Source organism: Tachypleus tridentatus, chromosome 3 (genome assembly GCF_004210375.1).
Source record: "Tachypleus tridentatus isolate NWPU-2018 chromosome 3, ASM421037v1, whole genome shotgun sequence".
In the NCBI taxonomy this organism is placed as follows: Eukaryota; Metazoa; Arthropoda; class Merostomata; order Xiphosura; family Limulidae; genus Tachypleus; species Tachypleus tridentatus.
The window spans coordinates 22303892-22330937 of NC_134827.1; the positions used below are offsets into that span (position 1 = coordinate 22303892).

The 27046-nt window shown below is 33.9% G+C and overlaps 1 protein-coding gene across 4 annotated transcripts in view; it reads left to right on the forward strand.

The window, feature by feature from the left end:
• Positions 1-27046, forward strand: part of LOC143246517 (insulin-like growth factor 2 mRNA-binding protein 1) — a 62944-nt gene that overhangs the window by 14852 nt on the left and 21046 nt on the right. For all 4 annotated transcript variants that reach the window (XM_076493348.1, XM_076493344.1, XM_076493345.1 and 1 more), the window contains exon 2: positions 2127-2184. In XM_076493348.1, the coding sequence (XP_076349463.1) occupies positions 2127-2184 (58 nt within the window). The remainder of the gene's footprint in view (positions 1-2126; positions 2185-27046) is intronic.

Here is a 27046-nt window from a genome sequence, read left to right on the forward strand (position 1 = left end):
TGTAGCAAAATTACTTTTCTGTTTTTAGTGGTTCAAACGAAGGTATCCAAGAAATTTTGAATCTTTCAAAATACATTCATATAATTAATGATAGCTCATCGCGTACAGCTGTTACAGGTCGTACGTGTAATATTTCCCGATTTCTTACAGTTCGCAAAATAAAAGTATTTTATTCTCAGATTTTCTGTTCTGTAGGCCTGATGTAAAAATGAAGTATGTATGTGATCTCGTAAAGAATCTCGTATTATTGTATTAACGCGAGAAGAAATCCTGGTAAATTGTTAAACGATATTACGTCACCTTATTGTATTTGATTGGGTGAAATAGCTTCACAGTTAACTTAATATGGGTAAACCAACAACTACATATGACGTAAGGTTTTGATTCAGTCAGCTTTATCACCATGAATACATGGAGTATTCAATTAAATAGTATTGTAGGTTCTTACGTAATTTGCGATTTTTTTTTCACCGAAATTGCAGGTTTTGGGGACGGAAATTTCACATATCGGTTGCTTGTAATGTTTTCAAATTCTTAGCAACAAAGTTCAACAGTTTACCTCTTAGCGATTATTTTAATGGACTAAAATGTTTAAATAACATTCACTTCGACACTCGAAGTCTCAAATTCCGTCTCGATTGTGTACGACTTAACCAATTGCAACGGTGAAATGGCCGACTAAGAAGGATATTTTTGATTGGGTAAAATGTAATTTCGTCATCTGATGTCCGTATGAGAGAAGTTCTTACCGAAGTGTCATGGTAACAGGACGTGATTTTGTGGTTGAATGTTCAAGATCACATATTAGACCTTGACATAAATGTCACTGAACTGGTAAAAAAAAAAAAACTTGAATTCTTGTTTTCTCAAATAAATTAAAGTTTTTAAGAGTTCGTCAATAACAGAAATGTGTTTTTAAAGATAAGTGAACCAATTGATAACTTAAAGAAACATGCACGGCTATTCATTCATTTATATTGTTTTATTGTTAAATCACTAATTATTGATAGTTAGACCTATTTACCACGTGCAGTGGAAACGTAGTGACAAGTAGTGCCTTTTTATTTTAAATTATTGGATGGTGCTTTTATCTTAGTCCCTTTTCATAACTTATGAATTGATGAAAAATAAAACTGAAAGTAAACATGTTTCATAGAATAGTAGAATTTTGACTTTATGAATAGGTCATTACCTTAAATACATGTCTTATTTACACTACACTAATGTGAACTAAACTGTCTGCATTATTAATCTGTGCCTTGGTTGTCTGTTTCTATTGTGTACCCACTGGTGTTCTTATTACGTATTACCTTGGACTTTCGTGTTTTTTGTTTGTTTTAATAGTGGGGAGTTGATTACTTTAAGCAGAATGCATTCTGTTTTCGTTATTAGATTTTTGTGTGTTTTATAGGCTCAGTAAAGATCTTTTTATATTAACTTTTCTCAACTAGCAAAACCACTGGAAATTGCTTTTCCCTTCTCAGCAGTGTACTTGTACTTCATAATTTATTATTGCACGCAATATACACGAATAAATAACGAAAATTAAAAAGATAAACAAGGAATTTTAACGAAAAATAAAATATCGATGTTAGCTATTCGGTGAGAAACTAATTTTGTTACGTGTTCTTGTTATCAGGTAAAGTGTTTTATTGTATAGCAAAGCCACATCGGCTATATGCTGAGCCCACCGAGGGGAATCGAACCTCTGATTTTAGCGTTATAAATCCGTAGACTTACCGCTGCACTAGCGGAGGGCATTATCTAAAGAACATTTGTTTCTTATCACGAGTTATGAAAGGAGTAACTTTAATCTCAAAGCTAATTTGTTGTTTCGTTTTACAATGGATAGATACTCAAATCAGTAGGATTTGTTTGTAATTTCTGGTAACCGACGGGAATTCTGGTCAGTAACTATTAATTAATGACTCCTGTTAGCCTGTCTTACGAGTTAACTTTATTATACATTTTAATCAGTTTTGAAACAAATAGTCCGAAATTCTTTTTAGATAAGTTACCGTTCATTTGGCGAGTTAATTTTGATTACTTTCGTGTTACTTTGAAATCTCACAGACTGCGATTTAAACTAACGTAACTGTTTGACATTGTGTACTTTTTATTACCAGGTTTCACGTTCATGAACTCTGAGCTGTTAGTAGAGCCATCAGTTCCTCAAGGCAGGAGGTAAGTTGTTAGTGTTATGATTATCAGGGCTAACTTGTGTAACCCTAATGCATTCTTATTGTACAAGTGATCACTTTTTCATGTGTTTATTTATGAGATGAACAGTCTTTTATGGGAACCACGTTCGTTGAATATTGTACAATTCATGATATATTACTACACGTTCATATGAGTTGTCATTAAATGAACAACAATTGTAATACCTGATAAAGGTATAGGCTACATAAAAGTGTAGGCTAAATATTCGGTATGTGGAATGTCGCTACAATCACTTTTTGCTGTAAAACTAATTTACAGATATAAAATGTTGGCATATCAGTGATTAAACAACAGTGGTAACATGGTACCGCTTAGTAGTGACGAAGCCAAAACTTTAGAAAGTTTTATGTGTCTGTTTACGAAGACCCAAATACTAGGCGTATGTGAAAAACTTCTATTGTTCGTGTGTAATTTGTCTATATACAGTGGTATTAATTATGGACTTTGTTTCATGGACTTTACAGAAAATTACGGTAAAAGTTAACTGACATATTGCTTTTTACCTTTATCATATTTACGATTATGTATGTGAAACTCGGGTAAATCATGAACGCTAAAGTTTGTGCAGTGCAATAAGTTATTTATGAAATTAATTCTACTCGGTGCTTAAAACTACCAGTTGATAATTCATATTTCTTAAACAGTGCATATCTCACTTCGAAGTTTAAAAATAGGTTAATGGTAGACAGTCATTGTGGTTAAACCATTTTTTATTGTTTGTTTTGATTTCCGCACAAAGCTACACGAGTGTTATCTGTGCTTGCCGTCTAATTTAGCAATGCAAGACTAGTAATCACCGCCAACTCTTGGGCTACTCTTTTTACCAACGAATAGTGGGATTGAACGAAAATTATAACGTCCCCACGGCTGAAAGTATGAGCGTGTTTTCCAATTCAATGTCAAGTGAAAGAAATTTATACAGATTATTAATATATAGATATTATATAATATATAGATATAGTTCGTATAGATAATATGAAAATCGCGTATATAAAACATGACTAAAATGAGATTTGCACAAAGTATGATCAAATGATTTATACACTTCTAATACATTTACGTCTTAGTTTGTGTAATTTTAATAAATACCCAGACTACGTTTACAGTACGGTATTAAATCACAGCTGTTTCCATTAGAATATGTTAAATAATTGGAAGTATAGTTGAGTGTTTTGCCTTTATGCAAAACGATATTCGTTTTTATAGAATGTTAATTGGGATAACCATCAACTGCAAATATTTAAACCAAAATAAACTATCCACACCCAATACAAAGTCAAACTATGATAAGGAAACAAATTGACGGAAAGAACGTGTTTTTATCCTAATGTCTTCCAAATGACATCACTCGGAATGACCAATAACACAACGAATGTAAAATGCCAATATTTTCTTTACAAGTCCCCTGACGGGTCGTGTTATAGTGTGACGTGTATTTTTCCTGTTTTTACTTTTGGGCTCTTGAGCACTAATTACCTCGAAACGAAACTACCATCGTTTCGTTATTACCTATTGCAAACTATATAGAATTAAGAATCAATAACATATGCAAGCCCGTGGTAACCAGGTTTCCATCCAGTAACTGAATGTACTTGTGAGACTTTATTATACATTAGTCATCTTGTTTTGTGTAGGTTGTTTTTGGCAGCCCCACTAAGTATCTTACGATGCATGTAGTTGATACATGTGGCAACCTTTTTAATTGCTTTTGGAATTTCAGCACCAAAATTATGATTGTTTCATCGATTGCAGCCCCCTGTAAATACGGTTAACAGACAATTGTTGTGATGTTATGTGAGAAAAAAAAAATCGTTAATTTTCGTATTTATCTGAACATGTAAAAAAACAAAACAGCTTTTGTACACAAATCTCTCGCATTGCTAGCTATCCTAGATCAGCTGTTATATATGGAACATTTGAAGATAAATTATGCACGTGTGTAATGATGGAATTGTGCTGTGTACACAACAGAATGACCATGTTTCTGTGTTGTGGTACTCAACTATATCTATACGCAGGATTTTTACTGACACTAACCTGTTTCTCAACATCACCAAGACAAAATACTTTAAATAACACTACGATCAGCTAATTAAATTATACATTGTATGAATATAATATTTTATGGCTCTCTTAGTTTTTAATCTCGTGTAACAGTTTTAATTCCATGCATTTAGTCCTACGTATTTTATATTTATATAGGTGTCGCTAGTAGTCGTTTTCAAATAGTATTTATTCGAGGGATTACCTGTTTTAATCACTCCACAACTGTACGGTAGTGTTAACTCTGTCAGTAGATTTTAAAATGTCACAAAATTGACGCTAAAAGTCGCAATTTGTACTGTCGTGACGTCAGTAAAACATGCTTATGCCATGAATCACGAGAAGAATTATGCACTCTGTAGATTCCAACACAGCATTACATGTGAACTTTAGAAGCAACAAAAAGATGTCGCTTTTCACTTTTGTTCTATCGACTCTTGAAACAACACTTTCGAGGAGTCTGTATTTATCTCTAGCACGCGCGTATGCGCGCTGCAGTTACAATTTACTATGCTGACGTATCTTTGGAAACAACTTTTCACACTACAAAAATGTGACGTTTTAGCAAACAAGTTTATTTTTCGGTGATTATTGCTTTTTAGATGTTGGTGTTTTGCGCGCGCGTTTGTGCTTGTTTCTTACGGCGAGTTGTAAAGAAAATGTGACGTTTTAAATTTTTAAACGTTTGTGTTCAAACAACTACACGTTTCAGTAGTTTTTACATACTAAGTTTCTTATCAGTAGCTTTATATGGAGGAATATTCGTGATTTAAAAAAAAAAGCAAACATACCACCACAAGTATCGTAGAACACAATCGCTTGAGAACATTTCAGGATTGTTCAAAGACAGTTCCTTACCATAGTAAATTTCTTTGGCCTTGGCAGTTTTTTACTTTAGTGTAAAGAGAACACAAGTACATCAGCATATATTAGGTGATTCTAAAGAGTAATACATCTTAGTTGTTAGCCATACTGCGTGTACTGTTAACGTCTTGAATACACTCTAAACTTTAGTGTAAGATTCTTGTATATTTATATTTGTAATGTTAATTTTTATATCATACTGTTTTTATACGCAGTGGTTTAATGGCATATCTTGTGTAGATTGGAAAACAAATGCAACAAAAAAGATTTTAAACGTTCACTTTTCGCCACAGATGGATGAAGGTATATCCTGACCTTCGTTCTAGAGCCCAACCCACGGAGCTAGCCATTTTGTTTTTGTCTGTTACAGCTACTGTCTACTCATCTGTTACCAGTTGAGCAAAAAAGCACGTGAAGACTTTCCACCCCAAAAGCCTATCGGACAGGATGGACCCTGCCATTTTACTACAGGGGAGGGAGTGCTTAATGGTGTATTAAATTCACTGTCTTGTCTTTAAGAAAAACAAAGCAATTTCATTGTAACCATATTGATGAGATTAGATTTATATCGAAGGTTTTGACAACAGGGAAAAGTGGATTTCAATTAAAATGAGAAGAATTATTTGTTTTCAGATAGTCGCAGATGACTGTGCATCATACGAAAATGAACTTTGGACCACGTATTTATTTACTTATTTAATTTCATAACTTTGAAAGGAAGTATTGCGCTATAACACACTTGCATAAAGTGTGTGTGTCTGTGTGTATGACTTGCCAAGTAAAACTAGTATTGTACATTTTATTAGTTTTAAAAGAAAACAGTTACACTTTGGTTAGAGGTAGACTTTTCTAGTATTATCACGTAATTATTTGGTTAGAGGTAGACTCTTCTAGTGTTATCATGTAATTATTTGGTTAGAGGTAGACTCTTCTAGTGTTATCATGTAATTATTTGGTTAGAGGTAGACTCTTCTAGTGTTATCATGTAATTATTTGGTTAGAGGTAGACTCTTCTAGTGTTATCATGTAATTATTTGGTTAGAGGTAGACTCTTCTAGTATTATCATGTAATTATTTGGTTAGAGGTAGACTCTTCTAGTGTTATCATGTGATTATTTGGTTAGAGGCAGTATTACTCGTCATCAGTTATTTTCAAATCTGTACCATTGCTATGTGGTTAATTCAGTACATGGAGACAGATTCGTACCAATGTTATAGTTATTAGTTATTTACAGGTGTGTACCAATGTAATAAAGATATTTACATTTATCATAGTTGGCAAGACAGATTTTTCTTACATGTATAGTTGATTAAGTAAATGATTTGTATCACTAATTCACATTAGGTAAAGGTATCATATTACTCAGCACTTAATAATAAAATACAATGAAGTTCAAACTATCATTCGAGTCACCAAGCTACACCATATGTTATACCAGTTTTGGGGAATTCTGGAAATTGTGTAAATTCTTGATTTAATGAAAGGTTATCTTAGGATATGAATAGTTGCTTCCCTTACATGTGATTTTATCTATATATGTGTATGTATGTATGTGTGTGTGTGTATGGCTAAAACAACAAACGGAAAATTATACAAAAACTACCAAACACAGAATGTGAAATTCTATACCAAATTGGCGATCCATCCACAAGGAGCGAAGTTGCGGTACAACATGAAAAACGCAATAAGAACCACAAAATTCAACACTAAAAATTTGTATGTGCTCATTCATGGACCTGAAACCTCCATAGTAATTATGGTGAAAGTCTGTCGATATTCTGCCGGGTAGTTAGTTGTATGAACATACAGTAGACAGTACTATTATGTTTATCACACGCTCCACCATTTTGTGAACATAATGAATAGCTGTTTTATATTTTTAATTTTTGTGTTACTGAAGAAGGGTGGAATTCGCCAAAATTGGAAAGTGTAAAAAAAGTATAAATTCGGTTTCTATTTATTTCCTATTTATTGTATTAAATATTTATTCTCTTGAATAATTCTCAAGAATAAATTCGAAGCATCAGTGTTACGTATTTTTGAAACAGTCGTGAGTGAATAATTCACGGTTAATGCGCCTCATGTTTTTATTATATATTCATTATTGTAAATCATTAATAAATGTTTTCTGATTCTTATTAATGTTTTAGGAACTCCGATTCTTTGAAACAGTTTTGTTAAACAAATGAATTGTCAAGATCCTAGATTTTTAAAAATTTCATTTGTTTTCTAAACTAGATACAAATTATTTTATCGGTGTTATCTTAATTGTTTACACTTACGGCCAGTTTTGAAATATTAGTTCAGCTTGTATAATTGTTTTTAACATCATTTTCGATATTGATATATTATACACTCCTTTTGTTTCCATGACACCATAACGAAAATCCGTTCACTTTTTTCACCTTCTTTGTTTGCTGAAGTTATGTACAAAACAATGTTTTCATTGTGCTTTAGTTGACGTTGTATCGCGCGAAGACCCAAATTTGTTTCTTTAATTTTTTTTTATACTAAGTAGACAATGGTAGAAAAGCGTTGAATGGTATACAAAGTTTTACATATGATAAAAGCTATATTGATTAGAATATATGAAATCGCAAGTTGTGTGCTCTCCTTTTTAACAATACGTTCAAGGCAGGTCCCATATGTCAGTGGTATGCTTGCTATACCAGTAATATAATCCTCGTAGGTGTAAGAAATAATAATAAAAAAAATAAATGGTTTAAAAATTTTAAATCGGTAATATACACGTATTGTTTTAACAGTCTGTACATGTATATATAGAAAAATTTGGATCAGTGTCAGTTTTCATAATTGCAGTAACAGTGATTGTTTTCTGTCTTTAGTTATATTTAGTCACTGTCAACACGATACATATGTATTGTAACTGACAGTTTTTCGTTGAGAATTAATTTTAACTGAAGGTGGAAGTCACCTTTTAAGTGTCTTGGTATCGCAACGTTAGAAGTGGCGTTCATGATGTCCTGTGTCTGTTTCCAGTGTTTGAGTACATCTACCATTTGTTTTCTTTTCATTTCGTAATTCCTTATCTTCCATTGTGTTATTTTCATTACTATTATTATTGTTACTATTTTTTCTAAAACAAGAATTAGTAATAATAATTGCTCATATGTTAGAAGACAAACCTGATAAGGTAGTGTTAACTTAAAGCACGTGACGTAATGTGCGCTGTCACACGCAGATGGTAAAGTTAGCGTTCCTAAAATACACAGTAATCCGCGTAGAAGCACGTGCTTCGAATTGTTCGATTTTTTTTTATTTCTGAAAAACCAAGGTTCCAAAAACAGCTGTATATGACCTAGGAGTGTGTGTGTGTGTACATAAACACAGTTTGATAGGAATATTTCATTAACTGTTTTGTTTCAACTGATGAATAAAATACATGTTCACTTTCAATATACGTCTTTTAGGACAAGACTAATAGTACTAGAAATGTATGTAGCGACATCTATCCAAATAGAGCAGTGCGAAAATAAAATGTAAAGACTAACTTGCATTTCAAAACAGAAAAAAATTCTTGTGTGATGTATCGCAACCATACAAGTTTTGTGCTAGTTGCATGAAGTGTTGTAGTGCTTTAGAGTTGAAATAAAAACTAACTTCACGATTGTCAGCCCCCATGAAAATCGATGTCTTTATTTTTAAAGTATTATTTGTCAGTAGGTACTACAATACAAGTTAGACAGCAAAATATTCGAAACAAATAGGCCTAAATTTCTTTTCTAAATATCAAATGGACTGCAGATATTTTTTCCCCCACACTCCATTTAATTTGTACGTTGTGGTTCAAAGTCTGAGGCGTTGTATGCAAATAGCACTTTAATCCATCTTTTATCACCCAGAAGTTGCTGCCCAAGGAACTGAAAAAAACTTATGTCAATATGTGTAATATTGTGTAACATTATAGAACAATAACGTGTAGTTGATATTTAACGTGGATACGATGTTTACAGTGATATACCATGACATACTTCTCATGTGTTTACTGGGCTAAAAAGTGATAAAATGCAAAGCAGTAACAGGATATACGACAGTCCGTATGTTGTAACTGAAATATAAATTAATCAGTATTCTGTTCTTCAAAGTACGGTTAAAAGCTGTGTATATTAAATATTGTGTTACAGTCGATAGTTTGAAAGTATTGCCCAAAAATGTTTAGTTTATAACCAAAAACATGCCGAAACAAGAATAAATTAAAAAAAACAAACTACTAATTGAAAGGATCCCAGGCTACAAGCTGTGATGTGAGATTATAAAATGTACCCTAGGTTTTTGTATGTGGCCAAAAATATCAACATTTCAAAACTAATCAACTAATTTAGTTTAATTAGATTATTATAAATTTTAACGCTGCTGTTCATCAATTCTTATTTCGATTTTAATTTACTTTGTAAACTACGATAGTAGAACTAAAAGGTTGACCCTAAAGTCAGAGAATAGAGATGATTGGTTCAGGTATTTCTGAATATTCGGATTCGTGGATTTTTAAAAATATTTTTACAATAATTTTATTTTCTTTTGCATAATTTTTAAATCGTTTGGTTAATTGGAACTTATGTATATAAATGTTTATAAAAGTTTTGTTTTTTGCTTTACTTTGAAAGCCCTAAACTTGTACAGATTTTGTTTCTATTGAGAATATCCTTTAATAATTGTTTTCGGTTATGGTGTCCATACTTCAGTTATTTGAACGTGTACTCGTACCACGTTGTTGGTGGTAACTAGAAAACTCCAATGCTTTACGCTTGTGCATGGATGTTTCAGAAGGCTGTTTACTGTCTGTAGTTTACACGTCATATTATATATTTTTTCCTGTGACGCAAATCACCATTTCCAGATGGTTAACGACAACGGAACTTGTTTATGGACTATTCCTGGCTTTCATATTGATAGGCATTTCGTACTCAGTACCGAGTCCATTAGCTGGAATCGGCTCGATTCTAAACCAATACCTGTTTCACTGTACAAGTACATTTAATAGCAAATGTATGAAATAAATGACAGCAAATTTTTATTTAGATTAATTAAAGATATTGGAATGTGCTGTCAACATACAATTTTGACTCGTGTCCGAATTCGTTTTGTGTGGGAACTCACAGCTACTGGTATTTTTCTTTATTGGTTATTACAGAATCTTTAAACTGTACCGATGTTTTTTGTGTCCAAGCGGAACTCTTGCTTTGTACTTGTTTGTGACTGGCTAGTCGTGGTGACGTCATCGTGTGCGTCAACGATTCTACTCGTCATCGATTGGGCAATTTCCGAATCTGTGTTATTCTACCTTGACACTTGGCATGGCTAACTTATTCAAAAACAAATAATAAATAAAAAAGTAAAGGGTCGGTTTGAAGAGTGTTTGAAGAGAAACTTCAGCCTTCTTAAGACTTTGGAACAGTAGAAAGCCTGTAGAAATATGATTAATTGATTTTGTAAAATTTACGATTAACATGTTCAGAGATTTTGATAGATCATCTGTTCCATTTCGTGAGAAGTTTTGTCACAGAGCTTTTCGCACACAATTCGTTATTCACGTGAAGCTTTCTTTAGTTTAGAAGGGCATCTTGATTAAGTGAAAAGTAGTGTAGAACGTGTTGTTACTTCTAGTGTTTTACTTAGTGTAAATATTTGCAGAGTTGAAGGAGGTTCGAATTTGTATGAGTATAGTCATGTAACTGTATACCATGATATCTTTACAAATACAAATACTTGTCGCACATTGTTTATACGTACACGCACGCACTCACTCAACCTGTTCAACTAATTAAGATTATATTTCAACTCGTCATGAACGATCAGGAACTAAAAACAAGATAAAAAAAATTGTATGTTATTATCATAATGTAAAATAGCTCCTTGGACAATCTATGGAGTGAGTTTGTACCTCCATCTTAGCCCACGTAATTAATACACGCGTACAACAAAAGACCATTTCGCCCTTAATTCGTGTAATCTTTACACACCTTTTATTTACAGTAGATTATTGGTTCCCCACGTATAAAACAGTAGCTTTCAATTACTATCGATAACTCATTCTACCAGCATAACTCCCTTAGAAAAGTAGACCCGTCGTAACTAGTGCTTAGCCTATGGTTTTCTTAAACTTCTGTCATCTTGTCCTGTTATGTTAATAAAATAGGCAAAGAAATCGGAATGATTTTATCCTGTCGATTCCCGTAATAATCTTTCAAACCCACATAAAATCCCTTTTGTCACGAGGAAATTAGACCTCTCAGCCAATCGTTATTACGTAATCCTTTCATACCTAGAATCATGTTAGTATTCTATTCTGAATGTTTCTAGTTGGTAATAATCCTTAATATTTGATCAAAGAAACGCGCTATGTTAACACAAGTTCATGAACAACGATTTAAAAACATAAGTAATTTGCTTTCTTGGAACATGCATGTTTAAATAAAATATTGTCCTTCTTAACCGACAGACAGACAAATGCCCTGTCTAAACATGTAGTTTGTTTCACTACAAATCACTTCGTTACTCTTACAAATAGTTTGTCAACTTGTTTTTAATACTTACTTAGGTAAGGAGACCTAAGCTGTATGTAGCTTTTCTTAGTGAGGCCTAACTAGTTTATTTCTAGTACCTCTTCAGGAAATAGGAAAATGATTAGACGTACTATTCGGTTATTTAAACTCATCAATATATTGAATTATAGCAGGAACTTCGTACCGATGTACCTGACATGATGCGATGTAGAATAGATCAGAGAAACAAGTTATTGTACCTCATTATTGATAGTTACCTGTTCTATTTCACATTTCTTACGAAATTCTGTTGTTTTTAAAGGTTTAGAGTAGGTTAACAAATTGTACATATAACTTAATATTTAATTCGTAATATAACTTAGTAACTACTAAACTTTGCTATTTCTGTTCTAGAACTTTTCTACGTCGTATAATAATGTAAATAACAACGTGATATTTAAACCTAATGTTGCTTTAATTGAAACGAATTTTCTGTGAAGTACTTAGTAGAGGGTCCCGCCTCGTAAGCATATTGTAAAAAGAACAACAAACTTAAATGTAAGTACGACAAAAATAATATAGTCATACATTATTTCTTAAATATCGTTTTGGTCCACAGTCATTAAAACAGTCATATCGGTTTTGGTTATCTGTATGCGACAAATCGACTTCCATGTCAGGTTAAACGTGGATCTCTACACGTAGGTATAATTCTTTATTATTTTAAGGTGTAAAAATATCATATTGTATACAATCAGTGATGTCGAGAAACCCACTTGTTGAGAAATTTATATGCAAAAACGGCTCGTTTGGGTTGAGAAAATATTTTACATAGAAGAGCGAACAACGTTTCGACCTTCTATGTAAAATATTTTCTCAACCCAAACGAGCCGTTTTTGCATATAAATTAAACATATTGTATACAGTTTTAAGTCTGAGATTTTCTGGTCGTTTTAAAGTGTTATTTTTATCTTATCGAAACATGTTAACAGAAAATTTTATTGGTTGACGCGGTTGAGATTATAAAAGTAAGACTGCGAATATGGAGCTGCGGTCAGTGCAGGTTTCGAATTATTCACAAAGTTCAATTGTTAAAAATCCTTGGTTGCACGAAATACACTCGCACACCATATACATACATGTAGCGAGTATTCTTATGATGGTTCTAAATATCACAACCTTATGGTTTATTTGCTGCAGATATCCGTAAGTTTCTATCATTTCTTGTGCAGAGAATTATAGAATAACTGACACCTTTGCCCTACCTATTGCTTTGTTCATTGATAGTTGAGCTCTTCTTGTTGCGATGTGCATGTTTATTAGTTGAACAATGTTTTAATCTAAGAAATGCTCTAATTCGTACAACATACCAATTCTGTCGGATATCTTGTATTCGGTTTATAAACCATTCCGAGGTGGTCGAAGTTTAAAAAAAAAATTTTGGTGGTGCAAAATAAACAGGAATCTATTTCAAGAGTTGGTATTGAACATTTTTAAGATGCTCTAATTAAACATTTCGTTTTTAACTATCTTAATTTTGGATATAATTTTTGCTGTTTTGTGTGGAGAACTTACACGAAGTATGATCTCAACATGTCATTTTTTGCCACACTGGCCAAACTTATGATATCAGATAAATCTTGCTTGATTCCATTTGCACCCCAACCTAACAACTGTTCGTGTAAATCAATATGTGTTGTATCTCGGCTGATCTGCTGAACTTTGGAATAAGAGAAGGTTTGTAGTGCTGGATATAGCAGATGTATTCATATATATTCACTTTCTTTCATTCAGTCTTCAGTTTAAAATGGCGTACCAAATTCTGTAGGACTTTGTTTAGCAAGTTTGTTTTTTCAGTCAAAATTATCCATTCTTGTCTGGTATACACGACCTCATCAAATAGACCAGCGTTTCTTAAACTGGATTTCACGAGCCATATGCGAAATTTCGTTAAAATGTTTCTAATATGATTTACAAAATTTGTAGTGTTGCAGATTCTATAAATTCAATAGTACAATCTTAGAATAAAGCTTTTCACTATACGATTTTTTTTTAAATAAATAAAAATCGATAGGGTTAGGTCCGTGGAATCAATTTTAATTATAAAGGATTCTCGGAACACAAGTTTAAGAACCGCTGGCACAAACATGTTCCGGAATATTGGTTCTCTCGTGTGGGTTGCGAACTTCGCAAAAGCGGAAAATCTGTTGCGGTTATAAAGCGTTATTGGGAAAACTGCAACCGAAATATGAGGTAAAATTTGTTAGCAGTGTTAGTTTATAACGTTGTGTAAAAGCAAAAAAAAACGTACACTATATATTAGATGTGTATTTCTTAACAGAAGTTGCTTCTGTAGTAAGTGTGTGTGTGTGTGTGTGTGATATTTAAATATAAATACTATTTACTTCCGCAAGTGCCCCGAAAGTGTTCTGTTTTAAATGTAAATAAAAACAAAATTGAGAGTAACAAATGTCTATTTCTTGCTTTTGAACTTCATATGTCATGCCATTTTTGGAGCCTGCAAAATGCGTAATTCTTGATTTATGGCATGCGCGCGTTTTACTGACGTCACGATAGTACAAGTTACGGCATCAAACGTACTTTGTATGATGTCATTTTAGTGTCGACTGATATACCAACAAAATACACTAGTGTATAGTCTGAGTGGTCAAAAGATGTTAACTCCTTCAGGTGGCCTTCGGCCCTCATTTGAGGAAAACAAATGTGACTAAGACTATTTATAAAATCCTCGGGGTATCTGTCCACTTTCTTTTTACTAGGCCAATTTCAGCTTGAGATAAATAATAATAGTGAGGCTTTAAATGTAAATTTAACTGCGCTGACTTCGAACTGCAAAGTAACTGGTACTTCAACAGGTTCTATAGATTAGTTTTGAATGCGTTATTTTCATTCTAAACAAAGGTATTCTCGTAACCAAGGCCATATACAAAAGACGTAGCGTCTGTGCTTTGTCGTTGGTTGCTTTTGAACAACAGTTTCATATATTCCTAATGATGTTTTTATTTATGCTGTATTTCACAAGTATATTTTCTGGTTTTCAACTTTTTTTACAAAAGCAACCAGAAGATCAAGGCCTTGGCCATCGTGTTTTCATAACTATATTCAACCGTGACCTACTTGAATTCTCTCTAAGAAAACAGTCAAGTTTAAGTTTTTGTTTGTTTGTTTTTTTATTTCGCGCGAAGCTACTCGACGGCTATCTGCGTTAGCTGTCCCTAATTTTGCAATATAAGACTAGAGGGAAGGGAGCTAGTCATCACCACCTACCGCCAACTCTTGGGCTACTCTTTTACCAACGAACAGTGGAATTGACTGTCACATAACGCCCCCACGGCTGGGAGGGCGAGCATGTTTGGTGCGACTGGGATTTGAACCCGCGACCCTCGGATTACGAGTCGAACGCCTTAACACACTTGGCTATGCCGGGCCCTAAGTTTAGGTATCGGCTAGTATGTTACTGTGAACACGTCCTGTGTAATGCACATTTTTTGGGATTCATTAGCTTGTTTTCGCTCTTCTATACTTGCTAATAATGTCATTAAAGCCTATACTTTAGTTCTGTACAATCTACAAGTATACCTCAAAATAATAGTTTGTTTTCATTTGGTAAATGCTTTCTTAACGAAAAAAAGGTATAGTGGTAATGTCTTTTGTCTTTCTGAAATGGGTTGTTGGTTAAAATTTAACTCCTAGATCATACGTTTTAAACAGTTGAGTCACTCTAGTGTGTTGAAGTCAATAAGTGCTATGATCTTAATTTTATAAAGTACTTGTAGCATATCCTGTTATGTTATGTAACAAGTATGAAAATATAAAGTGACAAACCTTTCTAATAAAAAAAACAAAAACACCCATCATGTGTTGTCACTGTTGGGCGCGCAAAACTGGACACCACACACACACACACACACACACATTTCCTGTTAGTGAATCACTACACCCATCACTGAATAGCTAATTTACATATTGGGTTTCTTCTTTGTCGCTGGTCCTTTATCATTCAGTTTCTTCTCAGTGATCTCTGAGGATGGATAGCTTTCATACATTCTTTGGCGATATTAGACTGATTTCTAAAGGCATTATTGACAACAGACAGTAGCATTTATCCTATAAAAAGTGAAGTGGAAGGCCATTAGTTTTACCACCTCCTAAGGATACTTGTAAATATCATTGCATGACAACTACCTGTGGATAATGTACTTAGACAGCCTTAAATCTCACTGGAAGCTTCCTGGAGATCTACAACACTATTCATGACGTACTAAAGCTGTGAACATATCTCCCATCCATTGTTGGATGGGGCACAGAATTTCTTGTTTATGGTATGTAGATGATGGCTAGCATCTGCATCAGTGTTCATATTCTGTTTGCAAGAAGATTAGTCCCTGGTAAATTATGTATGTTGTTAAGTTTTCGAGGACCTTCACTTTATAAAGTGAATCCATGTTCATCTTAACCAGGTTCACAGTAGCAAGATGCTCAGACATGATGTTACCTTCTTTTTTGGCAGATAGTACTTGCCAGGATGGCTAAAACATGCCTATTGTTGGCACTGACTCACCAATATTCATTGAGAAAGGATTTTGCGTACAAGTGCTTGAAGTCTTTCTCTCTCTTGTATACAGCTTCTGTCCATTCTTTGGATGAACTTTCCAGTGCTTTCTTGTCTTTGACCAGATTTTGAGCCACAATAATAAATACAAGTGCGATGGTCGTGTTAAAAAACAAAATAAAAAGTTGATAGAAAAAGCTTAATAACATAGTAAGTTAAGTGTTCTCCAACCACTTTGCTTTTTATTAAACGTACGGATTTAAACCATGATCAAAAAAGTTCGTTTTATATTCTCAATAATGAGAAATAGTTACGTGAGTGGTCGTTTGGGTAATCAGTCGTTTCATGCGTTTGAATTGAAGGAAACTATGTTTGAACATTCGTTTTCAGTTAAGTCTTCGTCTTTTATATTTACCTTAGAGTTCTTGCAATATTTATTTATTCACAAAAGCTATTCTGGATTATTAAGTTTGTACCTTGATGTTAACTGTAGTAAAATAATCCCCTGCTTTTGTGCGAATTACCATAAATGCAAATTCCACAATATTTTTGTTCATAATTATGCAAACATGTTTTGTTCCTGACCTGTTTTTATGGAATTTTTTCCAGTTACGGCACCAGATTGAAGCATAAAACTGGTGTTATTTCATATACATGTAGAAGGTCGCCGTTTTTACATATATATTTCTCTATAAGTGGGTTTTTTGACATCGCTGGTGTTCCTTCATATGCACTTTCAATTTGCCACGCCCCCGCGAGCTTGATACTAGAGGTGGATCATGCGCAGGAAGTCCTTTGCGTATCGTTGAGTTGAAATGCAAATCTGATTTCATCAATGTGAGTGTAACCGTTTAGACAAGTTCAAGGTTTTAGCTTGATTCTAATACTTTTTTTAGGGGTGTGTTTTAAGTAGAACTGAAACTTTTATAAAATGTACCATTTAAAACAATCCGGAACTTAAATTTTCCTTACAATATATATTGTTTGAATTTTTAGTTTTCAAAGCACTCATATTGTTTTCCGATTGTGTAGTTCTATGTTGTCTCTATTTAATTTTTTTTAATTTTCTCGCATAATAGTTCCTTAACGTGTTTTTTAGATTTCTTTTCAATTTATTTATTTATTATTACTAGTTTCTGATCATAAATTTAAATTACTTGTTTTGACCTGAATTCCGAAACACCTGACAAAGTTACTGCTTTAAACAAGTGGTCAATTATAAGTACAGAATAAACTGGTAGAAGATTTCCTTTAACCTGTTCAGTGCCGTAGACGAGATAACTCGTCCAAGCCGATCGGTAACGCAGTACCACGGACGAGTGAATTCGTTCTCAATAATACCTAACGTCAACGCTAGATGTCAGCACCATAAATGCATTTGACCTACTTACAAATTGTTTCACTTTCGGTCCAAAATGGCGTCACGAAAAAGTTACAAAATGAAGAAGCATTAGAGTTGCATTGTAACAGCTGAAATACTTGGCAGTCAACAGGTTAAAAAAAACAAAACAATTGCACGTGAGGCGCTAATTATACCAAAAGTTACTGTTTATGATGCAGAGGTAGAGCTAGGTGAGGAATTTTATTTAAATCTACCACTAGAAAGCCGATATTTTCTTTTTTTCTAAGCGCAAAGCTATATAATGTGCTATTTGTACTGTGCCCACCACGGTTATCGAAACCATGTTTTTAGCGTTATAACCCTTCAGATTTACCTCGGGCATAGCCAGGTGATTAAGGCGCTCTACTCGTAATCTGAGGTTCGCGGGTTCGAATCCCCATCACACCAAACATGCTCGCCCTTTCAGCCGTGGGATCGTTATAAAGTGACGGTCAATCTCACTATTCATTAGTAAGAGTAGCTCAAAAGTTGGCGGGGGGTGATAACTGTTTTCCCCCTTGTCTTGCACTGCTAAATTAGGAACAGCTAACGTAGATAGTCCTTGTGTAGCTTGGCGCGAAATTCTAAAAACAAACTTATCCCTGAATCACTGTGTGTCAACACACCGGAAATGAGTACGTGTTTAAGTATAGTGTACGGCAGTCATTTTTGTTATCGTATAACTAGTCCATTCTTCCGTTTATATTTTATTATCCACACAATGCTTCTGATTGGATGATTGACATTCCATGATGCAATATTACACTTTATTTAGTGTTTCTAATGTTAAGTTTTCGGAACTTCAGAATTGAAAATAAAACATTTCTTAAACCAGTATTATTTCTGTTAGAAGTTATTCGTGACGTACTTAAAAAGAAAAAGTAATTTTTACCGTAACTACGCGAGTTGTAGTATAGATGGCGCGTGCTATAGGTGATTTACAGACATGTCCGCGCACCCTGTGTACAGAACAATCTATCTCGTGCCATGTACGATATTTGTTTGAGTTTAATAAATTTACTTTTTTGTATATACCTAGATAGGTCAGCGGTAAGCTTGAGGACTTTCAACTAAAAAAAAAAATTCGATCCTAGCGGTGGCACCAGCGCTGATAACCCCTTGTGAGGCTTGGCGCTTAAACAAACAGTTTTTGTCATGAAATTAAAACTTGCATGTTGGACTTGACCATTTATTTCCCGGATTGTGCTTGTGAAAGATGATAACTCCACATAACGAAGCTTTGCTTTCCTGACGGATCGAAACCCTATAGTTGGGGGTCATTCTTTCTACCGTGTATATTAAGCAATAACATTTGAGAGTCATGCGACTTCCACATTAATTCCGATAACCAGTGGACTTTAAAACTGCATACCCAGTTGGCAAGCGAAGGGTTTCTGTTAATTTTGGCTTTCCTTCATATTGTCATAGTAACTAAGGGCAGCTGAAGCAGAAACACAATTACCGCCTCATAACAGTCTGGGAAAGAAAACGTGTTTAAATGAGGAAATGACGTAGGTGAACGAGATTTACTGTCTTCCTTGGAAATGACTAGTGTTAGGACTTATTGTAATTGCGGATTGGAAGGGATTTCTTTGCAGCAAAATGATTATATTAACAGAAAAATATAGCTTGTAGCTATCCAAAAGTTTCATACGAGTCATCCGTTTTTCGACTCTCAGCTCGTGTGTGGAAACGTGTGCTGGTGACCTGAACGTATGAAATCTATCAAGCAAGACTTAGAACTAATTCTGACGAAAACCAGCCCTTACTGTCGGCGATATTCAAGTATAGCTGGGATAATTAGAAGATGGTGAACTTTGAACGTTTGTTTTTGGAGCACATGCATTGCAAATATTGCTTCAATGTGTGCCGTTTATTTGATAAGTAAAAACCGGACTTCTTAACTAGTTCAATGAATGTGATGTTTTTGTTTTGTTTTTTAAATTTCAGAGTATCTGTAGTATCTGTCTTTAAAATCCATCTGTCCGTGACGACATGCGTGTTTAAGGCTTAAAAATGATTAAAAACATTCGTTAGTGGCCTTGTTACATGTATTACTTTTGTTGTTCTTGTGCGATTGCTTGTGTGTGAAAAGTCGGTGTTTGTGCGACTTGTGCACAGCATGTGAAATGGCTAACCTAAAAAGAATGAATTCTCCCACTCTAGTTTCTTAAAGATGTCTTTCGCGTAGTTTAATATTATGTCTCAGTTGTTACTACTGTGCCTGTTATATTTCAGTCGGTCTCAATGAGCCCTGGTATTGGGCGAGAGGCCCTGTCGACACTGGATATAGCAGATAGTAAGTGACGTGTTCTTTTTAAAACTCGTACATAACGTGTAGAATTATAAACGAACATTTCTCTATGCTAAGAGAAGCTCGCAAATAATGGGTGAATGGCTGTTTATTTCTTATTTATTCTTTCATGATAATGAGAACCCCATTTGAAATAATCTATTCTAAAGACGGTTGGTATGGGTATTAAATGCAAACTATTTGTTAACCTGAAGGTGACCTGAGAAGATAAACGTCGTTCTGTACTTTATTTTAATTAAAGTTTTAATACCCATACCACCCGTCTGTATAATACATTTTATCTCCTCTTAATTTTCGCTCATAATTTAGAACTACTGATGGACCTTATCGGGTTTTTAAATACATTTTCCTAAACTAATTTTTATTCTAAATTGCTTGTGGGTCCATTACTTTGTTGTAAGATTAGCAGTGCTCCGGACTGGCTCCGGAGCTGATGCGAGACCCCTCCGTCTAGCTCCGACTTCATTTATCTGGCTTTAATTCTGGAGCAATAGAAATGAGTTGCTAATTAAAATAGCACTGTTCGTAAGGTTAATAGGTTTCAGTGAAGTCATTTCACTTTTCAATAAAATCATTAACATGAAACGATACATATAAGCAATCCAAACAGCAACCAATGAGAATATAAAGAAAATAATTAAACCGAGAGCCTGACAGCTAACGTGATATGGTCGGTATTTTTGTGTGACTTGTGTTGGATGGGCTATGTGACCAACAGCAGATGTTTCGTCGTTCTTCGTAGCGAAGATGGGAGCGCTGGATCCATCAGGTTCATCAGACTGCTCCCAAGATTTAAGCAGAAGTTCTGAAGCCACAATATTCTTTTCTCTCCTGTAAACATTGTGATATATCATCTAACTTAGATTAATAAAATAACTGAAAGTGTATACAATAATCTGAAAAAAAAAAAAATTGAGAAAGTTTACCGAACTATTCAATGGGCTTTTACTAAGGACATAACCTGCAAGGAGAATATATTGTACAAATAATAAATCCACATTTTCAAAAGTTAGCTATTTATAGTAATTGATAAAAACAAAATACAATAAGGACGTTCCTAATGTCATAATTTTAATATATTAAACATCAGTACATGGGAAAATATACTGCATAAACAAGTTTTGTTATTACTTTAATTATGCAACCCTAGTTTCAATTGATTTTCTTACTAGGAACCTGCACTGTACTAATTGACAACACAAATGCAACACATTTCGTATATTAAAGTATATTCAAAAAGTGACTTTCTTTTGCATCAAGAGAGAACAATGTTATACCGGTTTTTACTGTCTATATAATTATTTTTAACTGGATTGTTCTGCGCCCATTCCCCTATCTAAGAATTCAGAAAACCTATACTTTAACAAGAGCGTTATTATTACCAGTTCTAATTTATTTGAAAATTACAAGTTGCTCTAAGTAATAGAATAGTCTTCTTAGATAAAAACATTTAAATATATTTAATTCACTTTTTGTTTTATTTTTTACCGATGAGTTCAATTAAAAATCAAGAGGATAGTGGGAATGAAAGGCAGAACTAACCCTAAAAGGGCATTCTTGACTGAATATATTGAAACTCGGAGGAATTTAAATTTTAAATAAATGTTATTAAGGAAAGTCACTTATGTTGATTTGAGGTGTTATGCTGTATATTTTAGAATTTGTTACACTACAGCTACATTTACCTCGTAGTTATAATATGGGGATAACTTAATAATATCCACCCACCCATACTAAATTAAACACTTAACACTATCAGCATTTTACTTTCTACCTGCACCTTTTGTCGGTTTGTGCAGGGATTTGGCTTTGATATTTGTCCTGTAGGTCTATGAACTTTCCCCTTTTGCTCTTCCAGATCTCAAGCTAACCAAACATCAGTGGTTTCCAACCAGGGGTGCGAGTTAACATTTCGCAACAACACACTTATGCGAGTTTGGATTTAGTTCCCTTTTGTCAATCAAGACAACATCTAGAAATCGCTTGGGTTCACAGGCAGACTTGCGGATTGCTATCAGCAACAAAGCGCCACGCTTTGAAAAACTCGTAAGAAATAAACAGGAACAAAAGTCATTAAATTTAAATTGGCTTATGAACGTTTGAACATTTCAAATTCAAAGAAATTTCATTTCATGCATGGATGAAAATTTTTTTTGTAGGTCATGTAGGGTTTATGCAACTTTTAGTTTGTAATATTTTTTCTTTTCCAAATGTTTCGTTTTTGTTTATATATCATTAAAAACTAATTATAACAATTTGTTTTGGCCACCTTCACCTTTATTCTTGAATAAATAATTACTGTGAGAACATTAAAATTTTTTAGGGGTACGAGACATAAAAAAGTTGGGAACCACTACTTTACATGTATTTAAGTTTATATTACTTTAGTGTGATGCACAAAAGTCGTGTTTCACTACAACCAGAGTTATGGGAAAATCTTCCTGGGGGAGAGGATACTTCATCCCCCGACCCTGATCCGTGTGGAACTTGTAATACTGATTTTTTGCTGTACATTTGTGCTTCACAACGGGACTTACATCGCTATTATTGCGTAACTTCACAATAGGCTACTCTCCCACCCACCCCTATACACGCGCGCACGCAGTCTGGAATCCACGTGAATCTTTGCACACGTTTAATATAGTTTAACACGAGAACTGTATAATCGTACAAAAATATATTCTAGGTTTCGCATCGTATTGTTCTTATCTTCATCAATTGCTATATACAGATCTTGTTTATCTTAAATACACAATAAATACTCTAATATTACTTTTGACTCGTTTGAAAGCATTTCGTTGAATTATATCGAGCTCGGAGTAGACAGTTTCATCCTTTTAGTTTTAATAAGCCTACTGTGGCGCTTATTTTTAGTGTTTCCATGGTATCAGTTTGGTTAGTTTTTCATTTCGGTACGGGACATAAATTTTAAGGTGTTTTCATGTCGAACTAACCCTGTTGTAGGGTCGTATCAACGTGGAGTAGAGTGTATGTACCATCTAACTTCTCTATTTACTGCACCGTGTGATCTATTCGGTATGATTTTCTACATTTGAGGTCCCGTTTCTCTCCTCAAATAAAATGTTATATCTTTATCGTATTTGAAATAAACAGTGTGAAGGAAAGCAAGTAACGTATAAACGTGTATTACATAATCAAAATATTTCCATTCAGTATTTTCGTAAAGCAAACCTTTCTTTAGTAAATAGCTTTGCAGCAGTATATAATACAATGTAACAACGTCAAAAAGCAAAATGTTGTACACATCGCCATTCTTGGCTCTGTGCCAATTCCTTTGACAGGTGTGAAAGAACGAACGTGTTTATGGTATACGTTTATATTTCTGTACTATCTCGTGTTCACAGTTAACAATTTCATTTTTATTCTCCCTGTAAAACAGTTTCATCACGTGTTACTTCGTAAATTAATGTAATTCTAGACTTTAAATTTTTCGCAAATAACCATGATATTGATTAGTTAAGCACGTGAAATTATGCGTTAATGAAGATGAAGCCAATGACATTATTTTTGACACTTGTACGTCTTGTTTTCTATATATTTGAAGTGCTTTTTGTCTCTACATGTTTGGTTACTATGGAAACCGTGTTATAAACATTTGTTCCATGAGGTGATTTTAATAAGTTATTAATAAAGCTTATTTATGACTAAACCTGCATTTTTGTTATCACTTGCAATTTGTTGTGTTGCATGTTAACTTGTTTTTTACTGTCATATCGAAACGTTGAAGCAGACAATTAGGAACTTCCGAAATGTTTTTGGTAAAAAATGTATAATAAATATGTAAATTTATCAAAATGTAGTTTTAATAATACGCGAAACCTATACAATAAGTCACAAAATTATAATTTGACTGAGCATGTGATCAGAATATTATATTATCTGTATCAGTGTTTTATGATGTATTGTGATTTGATTTTGCTTCCATCTGTCTTCATACATTTTACATGTATTGTGGAACAATACGAAAATTAGTTTTTCATGAGATAAATGCTGTCTGATTTTGGTAATTTAACTTTAAGAAAAAAAACGTTCTGTGAGATAAATATAGAAAACTTTTAGATATTTCTTATATTGACTTGGTTGTGACCTCAGTGTAATGTCCATGTAATGTATTCTCCCCCCCCAAAAAAAAACACTCTTCGTGGTCTGAGGCTTTGGATCGTAAAACGAAAAATTAGTTTATATGTAATGAAATGTAGTAATATGCACTTTGAGTTCGGATATTTGTAGAGAAACTTCTTGTTTGAGTTTCACTGGCTTTGTCGTGGGTAAAGGGGTTTATAAATCACTGTTCACATTAGATCTGGGATGAAATCAGCACATGTCGAATTCCTGGTTATTTACGTAAGAACTACAAAATTTAAAATTAAAACGTTACGTAAATTAAGACTGGCGAGGCCATATCGTGAGTCTGGATCTCGTACTGAAAACGTACATTTGAGTGTTCGGAGATAGGCTTAAGTTTTGGAAACCGCGATGCAAACTTCAATTTTGTCGATTTTTTTCTTTGTTGTAATTCATGTGTGAGCGACTTGTATGTTAACGTAGTGTAAATAAGACTCGTATTCTATACTGCTGTGCTAACGCATGTTATATCCCACTATCTTTAAATCATGTTGAGTTTTAAAGTAACATTTCCAGCTGAGACCAGATTTGTTGCTTTGTTACTTATTTGTGTAATGATGTAATTAGTTTGTATAGTAATCACTCAGTTTCAAGAAAGATTACTGGATACACGAGTTGGTTTGTCATACAAGTTTTTTTTTTCTCACCACTATTCACGTGGACGAAGCGATATTCCAAATATTTAAGTCAATATTATTGATGTTTGCTTTTATTCTTTCGATGGTTATTCAAATTTTTTCTCAAACATTAATTACAGCTAACAGTAATATGGGTTTCTAGGAATATACTTCAAAATGTTAGACTGATTTGAGTCCCTGATATAACATTATGCAGGTAAATAGTATTTACGTAATATAGCAACCTGAATTGCTTACACGTGCGATTCACTTGTTTGTCAATTTTCGGATTATCGGGCCGTAACCATTTTCACGAAGCGATAGGAATAAGTTTTGGTTTTGATACTATTCCAGAAAGTAGTCAATTTCAGGAAAACTGTAGAAGATAAGTTATGGGTAACGCTTCGTGTTTGTAAGGGTTGAGTATAAGTGGTTAAAGATGAAACGTTCTAATTTTCACGTTGATATAATTCATAATTTGGCGTACAAAAAATCTACAAGTGTAGAGAAAGCGATAACTAATACCGAAACTTGACGGTAGGTGTTAAGTTAGCTGAAGAAAGAGAGCTTGTAATAAAACTCGTGTTGAAGTTCATAGTTACTAATAGCTCAACATTCTGAAAGGTAAGTTGGGAATTCTCAGAGTTAAACGTCATCAGCGCTTAACCTCAAAGTGTGATTCGTAAATGACTCAGACTTGATAATACTTATAATCTAGATCACGTAATACGTCATCGTTTATGAAATCTGATTATACAAATATTACCTATTCAACCAAAGTGCTTGTCGAATTCCAGCTGATGTGATTAGCCCTGACATTGACGAAAGGCCTCTTCGGCACTGTATATATTAAATGTAGTGTGATCGACAGATTATAAGAGCTTTTAGCCATACGCTCTTAAAATTATTATTATGACAGCTGAAAATTTCGCACGAACAACTGGAAAATCGCCCCATAAAACAACATTTTATTACCGAAAACCTCCCAGACTGGAATCTAATCAGACGAGTTGGATAGAAATTGTAGGTCATTCTAATAAATCAGTTTATTTGGTTTTAAAATATTTAACATGTACCAATTATATGCTCCCCGTCACATCAAACATGCTCGCCCTTTCAGCTGTGGAGGCGTTATAATGTGATAATCCCACTCTTTGTTGGTAAGAGGTAGCCCAAGAGTTGGCGGTGGGTGGTGGTGAATAGCTGCCTTCCCTCTAGTCTTAAACTACAAAATTAGGGACGGCTAGTGCAGATAGCCCTCGTGTAGCTGTACGCGAAATTCAAACCAACTGTGTGCGTGCAAAATGCAAATCGGTTATTTAGTCTCTCTCTCTCTCTCTCGGTGTTTGGGTAAGAAATATTCATACCCTGGAGGGTCAGGTTCTCTGTGACCTCTTCCTCCTCCCCGTACTTATGATCTTACCGTATTGGTATTTGAAATTGTTGAACTGCATATTATTCTGATCCTTTTCAGGGCAATGTCCATGTCCTGTGGCACATATATGGTTATTATTTTACTCTATCAGCAGAATGTCAAGTTTGTTAGTGGCACTTTTTTTTTTTTTTTTTACTATTTAATATTTATTATTGTTATTTATGTATTTATTTGCTTTTATGTTTAAAATATAAATTAACTGGGGAGAGATATTTAGGACTAGCTTCATCATGTATGAGGTACCTATCTAGTTCACATAGTAATTCGTTTTTCATCCAATTCTTATCGACGTACGTTATTCCACTATGTAGAAGTCTGTCTGGTACGGTTGGTATGTTCGAATATTTGTGTATGAATTAAGATGATATAGTTCTTGGAACTCTGTATGCTGTTGTAAGGAGTGTGTTTTGGATTATTTGTAGTTTGGTTTTAATTATTTTATTGCTTATAGTCATCCATGCTGGAGCTGCATAATATATTACTGGTCTAATACAGTGGAGCGCCATTAAGCCGCGAACCAGTAAACCGCGAAATCGCTTAAGCCGCTGTAGCAAGTCTTGTGAGCGAGGATTATCGCGGCTCACCGCTAATTTAAGAACGTGTAAAAACGCGGCTTACGGATTTAATCCTGGCTTTATACCTTCAAGGGGATATTTAAAAAGGATTTGCTTTAATTTGGGAAATAAATAAAATATATTACAATAGAAATCGACCGTTAATCTACCTTATCTGCTCTCCATGTCAGCTTTATGGAGGCCGCCATTGTTACCGAATCACACCTCTACATACATTAAAGTTAATCCGCGGTAAATCCGTGAAAAAAGTGATCAGTAAAGTATTATTTTTAATTCGATAACCCGATATTTTTATGGAATTGTATAAATATTGGCCACAAACCCAATAGAAATCACTTCAGTTTCTGAATTAATAGTGAGCATATCATATT